At 39.4% G+C, this 10,415-nt stretch overlaps 1 protein-coding gene and 1 non-coding gene across 2 annotated transcripts in view; one reads left to right on the top strand and one right to left on the bottom strand.

Moving 5' to 3' along the window:
• Window positions 1–569: 569 nt before the first annotated feature.
• The window catches only part of LOC100463669 (KH domain-containing, RNA-binding, signal transduction-associated protein 3), a 116,318-nt gene continuing 106,472 nt past the window's right edge, over window positions 570–10,415 (bottom strand). Inside the window, exon 6 of the mRNA XM_034668649.1 lies at window positions 570–937. Within this exon, the coding sequence (XP_034524540.1) occupies window positions 595–937 (343 nt within the window). The 3' untranslated portion in view covers window positions 570–594. The remainder of the gene's footprint in view (window positions 938–10,415) is intronic.
• Window positions 3,210–3,314, top strand: LOC117803934. Its single transcript, XR_004628049.1, has one exon. It is a non-coding gene; the product is annotated as a U6 spliceosomal RNA (small nuclear RNA).

The following is a 10,415-nucleotide window of genomic DNA, read 5'->3' as shown; positions in this document are numbered from 1 at the left end:
AGTTCATGTACTGTTTCTTTAAGACTTTCAACCACTAACATGAAACATCTATCCACCACTTATTTTCTTTATTTCCGTTAAACTTGGAAGTCACAGGAAGAATCCCAGGGGGCTTGTATTCTTGTTGAAGAACTCCTCTGCCCTTCCCCTCTACCCAGTTTCCACGGATATATTTTCCTTCTTTTGTGTTCACTAAGTCTATAAACCGTATCAAAGAATTATTGAATGGTAAATGGAAACTCTGACTGACTTGCATTAATATAAAAAAATTGGGAACTTTTGTTTTCTTCACTGAAAAAACCTTCACCTAAGAATCCACATTCAACAGCAGTGCTTAAGAGGAAATACTTCAGGGTAAAAACAACTTGGTACATGTGATTCATTTTTACATGACTGAATTACTCAGAGGCAACCTGGAGTGGAACATGAATGAATGTTACATTAAAACCTGTAAGAGCTGGATAACATGTCTCCTTGATCCTGGGCTCCAACTTCCCCACCACCCAAATTCATCTTCCCCATCACAGATGTAAGCTACTTGGCAAAAGAGGCTATTGTTTTCTCATTTTTTATATTTCTAGGATCATGTCTTATTTAGCACTCAATAAATGTTTGTTGAACTAAGGTAGAATATTGGAGAACTACAGCCAAGTAAGGGTGCGTACTTGGTTCCAACATCCCATGCTGGGCGAGCACTGGCTCAGGCAGATCAGCAGAGCTGCTGTGTGACCCCTCACTTACATAATCGCCATAGGTCTCTTGTGTTGGAGGAGGCGGCGGAGGTCTGTACCCACTTGGGGGAACTCCTCTTGCTCTGGGAGTCAGAAGTCCTCTTCCCCGACTCACTGGCCCTCGGGTGGAAAGCACTCCCCTGGAAGCTGGCGTCCCTCGTGGAACACCAACTCCAACTGGCCGGGCTGTGACTCCTCCCCTTCCCCTGCAAGAAAGAGGTTCAAGTTAGCAGTATTCATCATATTCTCTCCCATTCCATGGTTCACATGCATTTAGATCTCAGGAAAAGCAATGTTCCATATTACTATAAAAAGAAATAAGGAAATCATATGCAACATGAAAACTAAAGGAAATGAGAAACTACTACATACCAAAAGGAAGTTAAGTCATTAAAGCGGCTTATCCAAGCAGTGATAAATATTATAACATCAAAGAAACCCCAACACTCGATTTCTGGCTAAAATACAGAGTAGGAAGCTATGACAAGTGGGAAGGCTGCATCTACTGAGGACTTCTCTCTGATGCCAGGCCAGGGTCACAGCCAACCTTCATGACTACACGGTGAAGTGGGCTATATTCTGCTTGTCTATGGACAAGGAAACTGAGGCTAGAGGGATCTTCAAACTGATAACACACCAGCAGCAAAGCTAGTAACCAAAGTATACATCAGATCGGAGTTCCATGAAAGAGAAAATTAAACATACCTTCCCCAAAAATGTATTGAACACATAATAATTTAAAATACCATTCTTAAGTTAAATAAACAGATATTTTCTGAGGTAGAATTCAACATATTTATGTACTTCTAACATAAAATTTAAGGTTTCAAGTCAGAGAGGAAGGAAGAAGGAGGCTCTATCAAGAATAGCACAACGTAAGCAAAAACTTGAGAAAATGTGCAAGGCCTATGAAGAAATGAAGACAGAAAAATGAGGCTACACCACAAAGATTTGGCCTGATCCACCTCCCACAGACAACATACCCCAAATAAGGAGAACTGTCACAGATAATGTAGCTGCCTACATATCTCCTATCTCCTTCAGTGTGATTGGGATAGCAAATACATAGCTAAAAACTTAAGAGAAAATTAACAAAACCAAAAGCTGTTTCTTTGAAAAGATCAATAAAATTGACAAACTCTAGATATGCTAAACACGAAAAATAAACAATATCAGAAATGAAATTGGGGTCATCACTACTGACCTCAAGGGCATTAAAGGATAGAAAAGGAAGATTATGAACAACTCTAGGCCCACAAATTTGCGAACTCAGATGAATTGTACTCATTCCTTGAAATATACAAATGACCAAATCCCACAAATGGGGAATTAAGTAATCTGAATAAAGTTATGTCTATTAAAGAACTTCAGTGAAAAAGTAATAACCTTTCAAAAAAGAAAGCACCAGTGTGCCTGGGTGGCTTAGTCAGTTAAGTGTCTGACTCATGTCACTTCTGGCTCAGGTCATGACCTCAGGGTTGTGAGATCGAGCCCCACATCAGGTGCACTGGGTGTGGAGTCTGCTTAAGGTTCTCCCTCTTGCTCTGCCCCTCTCCATCCCCCTATTTAAAAAAAAAAAAAAAAAAAAAAAAAAAGCACCAAGCCCAGATGGTTTCACTGGTGCATTCTTTCATATATTAGTATAGGGAAGATGCCAAGGAACTGACCTAGCTGATATCTAACCTCCCCACGAACAGACATGTCATCCAAAGGGGAAAAAGGATGAGGCCTCCTAATAACCAAAGCCATTAAAGACATTAAGAAATGAAAAACAAACAAACAAACCAAAACTATAAATCCGTATCTTTTCAAGAACAAAGGAGTACAATTCCTCAAAAACAGTAGTTAATTCAATCCAACAATATAATAAAAAATTAAGTACCATGACCAAATGGGATTTATTCCAGGTATGTAAGGCTGGTTCAACACTAGCAAATCAATATCATCTACCACATCAATAAGGCTTAAGGGAAAAAAAATCATACAATCATAAAGAGCACAAAATGCATTTAATAAAATGCAACATAATTTGATAAAAATTCTCAGCAAAGTAGGAATAGAGGAAAATTTTCTCAAGTTGAAACAAAAATGTACAAAAACCTATAACTACTATCATACTGAACGGTGCAAAACTGAATGCTTTCCCCTTACAACTGGGAATAAGGCAAGGATGTCCACTCTTACTACTCCAATTCAAATTTTACTGGAAGTCCTAATTCAGTAAGAAAAGGGAATAAACTTATAAGATTGTGAAAGAAAAAATAAAATTTTATTTCTAGGTGACATCATTTCTGTGTAAAAATTCCCAATCAATCATAACAAAATAAAACAAAGCAAGCAAACAAGCAACCAAAACAAAAAACTCCTAGAGCTTACTGCACAAAACTAAGGTCTCAGAATACAAAATTAATAGCTCAACAATATATACCTACCAGCAATGAACAACTAAAATCTGAAAATAAAATATAATTTAACAGCATTTGTTTTGGCAAGATATATACTAAAATTGGAGCAATACAGATAAGATTAGCATAGTCCCAGCTCCAAGATGACATACCAATTCATGAAGTGTTGTATATTTTCTTATGCAAATGTGGGGGCAAGGGGCCTGTGGGAAATCTCTGTACCTTCCCCTCAATTTTGCTGTGGATTTAAAATTGCTCTAAAAAATAAAGTCTTTAAAAAAATACATAATAAAAATTTTTAAAAATACAAAGTAATAATAAGATTTATTAAAGCAACAAAAGAAATGAAATGTTTTGGTACAAATCTAACAAAATATGAACAACTATTCTATGTAGAAAACCATAAAACTCTAATGAAATAAATCAAAGGAGAAATATCTCATGCTTAAAATGATTGTTACAGTAAGTACTATTCAGTTGCTAATTCTTTCCATCTTCACCTATATACTCAGTATAATCCCAATCAAAATCCCCGAGAGCTACTTTGTAGACTGACAAGCATATTCTGGAGAATATACAGAAAGGCAAAAGACCCAAAACAGACAACACAATACTGAAGAAGAAAATTTTGGACGAGTCACAGTTTCTGATTTTGACTTATTATTAAGATACAATAATGAAGGTAGTAAGTACTGATGGAAAAAATAGATACACAGAACAGTGGAACAAAAGAGACAGACCTGAAATTGATCCACAGAAATGTAGTCAAAGCGACCACTGACAAAGGAGCAACGACAATTCAGTGAAGAAGTCTTTTAACAAATACTGCCGGAAAAAATGAACATCATATCTCTCTCTCTCACACACACACACACACACACACACACAAAGAACCTAGACACATCTTTCACAAAAATTAACTCAAAATGGATTTTAGACCTCACATAAAATACAAAACTTAAAGAAAATTCAGAAGAAATCAAGAAATCAATGTGACTTGGGTTTGATGACAAGTCTTTTTTTTTTTTTAAGGATTTTATTTATTTATTTGACAGTAGAAAGACAGCCAGTGAGAGAGGGAATACAAGCAGGGGGAGTGGGAGAAGAAGAAGCAGGCTCCCAGCGGAAGAGCCCAGCGTGGGGCTTGATCCCAGAACTCCGGGATCACACCCTGAGAAGAAGACAGACGCTTAATGACTGAGCCACCCAGGTGCCCCCGATGACAAGTTTTAAATACAATATCAAAGCATAGTCCATGAAATAAAAATTGGTAAGTTGAACTTTCTTAAAATTAAAGACTTCTACTCTGAGAAGGACACTATTAGGAGATGAAGAGACAAGTCACAGGAAAGGAAAGAATATCTGCAAAACATATACGTGATAAAAAATACTTAACGTCCAAAATATACAAAGAACTTTTAAAACTCAACAATAAGAAAATCCAATTAAAAAATGGGCAAAAGAACAGACAGCTCTCTGAAGAAGTTACACAGATGGCAAATTACCAAAGAAAAAAATGTTCTATATCATCTGTCATTAGGGAATTACAAATTAAAACATATATATTAGAATAACTAAAATCAAAAGAAACTGAAGATACCAAATGATGGTGAAGATGTGAAGGACAAGGTGCTCTCATTCATTGCCACGGTGCGTGCAAACCTGTACAGTCACTTAGGAGGACAGTTTGGCACTTTCCTACAAAGTTAACACAGTATTCCCATACAATCCAGCAACTGTATTCCTAGGTATTTATTTACCCACCTGATTTGAAAACTTGCTTGCACACAAAAACCTGCACAGGAATGTTTATTGATGCTTTATGCACAGTGGCTAAAACAACCAAGATGCCCTGTAAGGGGTGAATGGGTAAGCAAGCCCGGGTGCATGCATACAAAGGAATATTATCTGGCCATGAAGAGAAAAGAGCTCACAAACCAGAAAAGGCTATGGATGAACCTCAAACGTATGTTTCTAAGTGAAAGAAGCCAATCTCAAAAGGCTACGTATTGTATGACTCCAATTATAGGACATACTGGAAAAGAAAAAAAAACTAGTGATGAGTTAAAACAAAAACAAAAACAACAACAATGGTTGACACAGCTTGAGGGAAGGAGGGAAGGTTGAACAGGTGAAGCCGCAGGAACACTTTAGGGGCCCAAACTATTCTGCAGGATGCTGAAATGGTGGATATGTGACACAAAGCATTTGTCAACACCCACAGAACTTCATAGCACAAAAAGTGAACTTTAATGTATGCAAACTAAAAATATATATATTATTTAGGAAATTGAGGGCTTCTGAGATGTAATGCTAAATGTGACAAAATATTTTAACTGCATTAAAAACATATAAAACACCTTTATGAATTGAGAGGTAAAATACATTTAGAAGTGAGTGAAGCTTGTAAGACTAAAGGTGAAAGAAACTGCACATAAGCACTGCTCTGGGTGATGGGCTTATTTCCCGTGAGGAGGGGTGCAGGGACATGTAATGATTCTGATACACTCTACACATACACTGGACTCGAGCAATTAAATAGATGCTGGATGATGGACGCCACGCTTCTTGTGCTGGAGTGAAGGTTACAGGTAAGCAAAGGGAAGAGGCTAGAATGAACATTGTGGTAATGGATTGGAATTGGAGACATCAGTATCAACTCTTGATTCATTTACTGTGGGTACAGGTGGTCACACACAGAAACATGCACAGATGTGTATACATACATGGGCTAGTAGAATACATGTCTCCTTGCTCTGTCAGCTGACAGGACCTGGAAGCAAGGACACACCTGATGCAAGAAGCAGAACCAGCACCCAGATCTTGGTCTCTCACACCATTCTCCAATAAAAGGAACTGGGGCTTCTTGGAGAAATGGCTGATTCCAGGATTAGAGTAGAAAGTATGCAAGATGATGCTGGAGCAACTCGTAGAGCAGAAAGTAAGGACGTACTCAAAAATGAATGAATGAATGAATGAATGAATGAATGAATGAAGGTATGTGTGTATAGACATACCAATAAAAAATTATGAGGGTACATGAAAGGAGCAGAGGAGCCAACTGAAAGAACATCCAATGGCCAAAGCTAAAACAATGTAAGTAAAAAGAATAAGGCAGTACTGGATTTTAACCCAATGTATAAAACATATAAATATCCATAAGTCCACACTAATATAAACAATAACTGAAATAATAAACTGGAGAGAAGAGAAAAATCTTCTGATAACTTATGTAGATATTCTACCCTTCATGGGGGAGAAAGGTTAACTTTAAGTTAACGTTAAGTGGGGAAACCCAACAAATATGATCTCAGCCCGGTTACCGAGGTAACATCAGCAGTGGACAGGAGGCACTCTGGACACAATGTGATGAAACGACACTTCACCTTTGTAGTTTTTGTTCCCCAAACCCATAACCCCAGGCTAATCTTGAGAAAAACATTAGACCCATCCCAAATCAGGGACATCTTCAAAAAACCTGACCAGTACTTCTCAAAACTTTAAAGCCATCGAAAAGATGCAAAATCTAAGCCTGTCACCCTTAGGTAACTTGAATTATTCCTTTTCTAAGTATTGTAAATTAGGTCTGTTTCTGTTCATCCTAGGCCATAAAAATTGGCACAGAAGTGGTAGTCAAGAGAAAGGACACTGGAGTCAGACCTGAATTCAGTTACTGATTATACCTACTGTCTTAAGTTCTGCCTTCCAGGTAACATTCAAACTAATCAAATCTGAACATTCCAAGCCAGTTCCTCCAGGAGTGGGTTACACATCCCATTTCTTAGTGGTACTGTGTAGGAAAAACGACACAGGACACAGAAAGTACCTAGCACATCTCCTACTCAATCAAGACCAACAACTTAAGCAGATTTCAATCACTGTGAATTGCAATGACAGCACAATAATTTCTAGTCTTACTCCTCTTTTTATCTCCAGGATCCATCTAGAAACATCTTCAATATGATTAGAGAAAAGAGTAGTTTCCACTTACAGTAGATCTAATTCCAATGTGATATTTCAGTTAAACTGTGTTTACGCAAACTAAGACTCCTGCTTCCTTATCTAATACCCCACCCCTGCCATCCAAGGTACTATATGGACCACAAAACATTCCGCGTGTCTTCTGAATCTATAAATTTAAGTGTTCCATCAAACTGAAAGACATAAACTTATATATTCAAGAAGCTCATAATTCTTTCCCAGCATCATCAACACTGGTTATGTGCGCTCTGGGTATATGGAATCATACTAAACTGTCTGTTACAGAATTTCAGACAAGTCACTTGATATATGTAGCTCTGGATACTCATCTATGAAAGAAAGGTCTTTTGAAGATCTGTTATTAAGTCTTGAAATTCCATGAGAATGGTGTAAAGCAACACAATTGCTTCAAAATACTCTGGTGAGAGGAAGACATGGGGGCAAGTAGCAGCCTAACATAAAAATCCCATCATACTGCAAGTATCCACTGAATGCTACCAGTGAAATTCAGGGTAAAGTTTAACAGCTGGACTAATAACATGGGGACAAGAAGGAAAAAAAAGTCTATTAGATGAGATAATGATAATTAGTAGGAATTTATTTTTTCTTATTTGAAATATTGATTCAAATTGATAAAATTAGGTTGCCACTCTGTTCAGAGTGAGGCTAGTGGGAAAAGCAGGAAGATCACACATCTGAATAGAAAGCTCCGTAAGCAGACGAATCGGTGTGATGGTCATGGGTCTTTCTGTTTGCATTCTTTAGCAGCGAGACTCTGGTTTCTGGTTTGAAAATCGATATGGAAATAATCTAGAAAGATCTGTGAACAGGTCCTCTCATGGGAACAATGCTTTGAATGACTGATTGATCAGGAACTAATTATTTATAGATTGGCAGAGGCTTTAGGATGTGATAAAAAAGTACATGCTTTGAGTTCTAACATTGCCATACTCAAATCTGCTCTGTCACTTGGTTGTTAAGCCTCAGTTTTCTAGCTGCAAAATGGCCTCAGTAATACCTAGCTCTTGCAGACAGTCATGAGGGTTACACACAGAAGACATAACACACCTAACACAGGCACTTAGTAAGTGGTGATTATCAGACAGTCCCTGCTTGGAATCTGTCCTGACACCGTCCGTGGGCGGCTTACCGGAGGACGAGGACAGAACAGACAGAAGGTATTGATCACGTCAGTTAGCAGCAGCACCTTTTGGGCACTCTGTACATCCTGCAGCAATACTGCAGACCGGGAGAGAAAGAGTATAAACATACACTACGACACCGTTTGGCTTTTGTCTGTGACTTTTATGAGGAACAGAAAGCGTCGGGTAAAACAATGACTTTGGCGGCAGAAGCAGAATGCTCAAGCCGGCCCCAGCACGATTAACTGGGTAGGACCCACAGCTGATCACCGGCTGGGTGCCTGAGGGAGCGATGGCGGGGTCTTAGCTTGGCGCCACCAGAATCGCAGTGGGAAGCTCACCTTCCCAGAGGGCCACCTGAGACTCATGCCCTGACGCACTAACCACGCAGGGGGCAACTTATTTCTCCCACAGACCCCCTAACAAACTCACGGACAACTCTGTGGTTTTCTGAGGGGGAAGTCTAATCATTCTGAGACTTCCCCTTCTTGCCAGAGGCTGACAAGTGAATGAGAGGCCAGATAAAAGCAAAGGGGGAATGCAGCCTGTGGTTAGAATCCCTCAGAACATGGAAAAGAAACAGTCAAAGCCAATGATGACCGAAGCTTCCAGATCCTCTGGCAGCCCTGACTCTTCACACCTCAAGAGATAAACTGAAATGTGGTTCTAGGGCAGCATGTCCACACTTCTTGTGTGTCCTCATCACCCAGCGAGGACCTGTGTCGGGCCAGAGTCAGGAGCCAAGAGGTCTGGGGTGGGGACTGACATCCTGCATTTCCAACAAGCTCTCGAGTGCTGCTGCTCCTGGTTTGGACCCAGAACTTACAGACTTGTTCTTCATTCTGGGATCCATCCCATCGCCAACACAATAAAAAAAAATTTCATGAGCAACTGATTCACTGTCCTACATTGTACAGAGTATAAAATAAATCTAAGGCAATTTGTTTCTTCTCCAAGAAGTTACCAACTAGTTATTAGTAAAAATTACTGACAATATAAGACAGTGTGAGAAACACAACCTCTTATAAAGTGCAAGAAATGCACTTATCTTCTCTTTCTGGTCAGTGATATACCCCCTGAAGACAGAAAACTCATTCCTTACTTTGAAGCCTGTCACATGACTGTTAGCACGCTTTTACTTTTCTTCTTCATTTAAAAATAAAAATTGCAAAAGTCTTTATCATTTCTAACTAACAGTCCTATTTCTGTCTTTGCAACTATGCAGGACAAGTCTTCTTCCTCTCTGATAACAATGAATTAACAGTAAAGGAGTTGAAGAGAGATGCGTACTTGGCCCAAGGTCCTCCATAAGAATTCAAGTTGTGGTGTGGGATCATCTTGCATAATCAGAAAAGGAATCATGCACAGTTGGGCTTGAATAAATTAAACCCATGGACATGATAAAAATTAGGCAGGGTTTGGATTAGCGTGTGCTCAGTGTTCTAGCTCCATTTTATAGCGGAGGAAACCAGGGCTTAGCTCAGGGAAAAATTCCCCAAGGCCATACAGCTCAAAAGAGCCAGGGGACTGATTTTCCCACACAGGCACGCCTTAATTCCAAGCAAACAGTCCGCATCTTTTCTGCTTTCCCGTCTCTGCCCCTCTGCTTGGGATGACTTCCCTCTGGCACTATCCTGCCTTATACCCAGGTTCCCCATTCAAACTTATTTGTACCCTATGGGGCCCCTGGGTGGCTCTGTCAGTTAAGCATCTGCCTTCAGCTCAGGTCATGATCTGGGGATCTTGGGATTGAGCCCCACATTGGGCTTCCTGCTCAGCATGGAGTCTGCTCCCTTTGCCCCCCGCCCCCGCTTGTGCTCTCTCACCCTCAAATGTATAAATAAAATCTTTAAAAAATTATTTGCACCCTCATTTCTATTTCCATTCCACTTGTTTTCCTGTCTCCCAACCCCTTTTTACACCATTTGCCATAATTACTTGTTTCTCTGACTTTTGCTTCTTAAACTCCCTGAAGTAAAAATGAGGAGTTAGCCATCTCTGTAACTTCAGTCTCTGTCACAGAAAGAGCTCAAACTCTGTGACGTGAAATGATCTAACAGCAGGAATAGACTGATTTTCAAAGAGGAAGAAATATGTTAAAAGTTTCTGAAAAACCAGGGTGTGGTGGGAGGAGATTCCCACTGCTCACAAACACA

The sequence above is a fragment of the Ailuropoda melanoleuca genome, chromosome 9, assembly GCF_002007445.2.
Source record: "Ailuropoda melanoleuca isolate Jingjing chromosome 9, ASM200744v2, whole genome shotgun sequence".
Lineage (NCBI taxonomy): Eukaryota > Metazoa > Chordata > Mammalia > Carnivora > Ursidae > Ailuropoda > Ailuropoda melanoleuca.
This window is presented reverse-complemented; position numbering and strand designations above follow the sequence as displayed.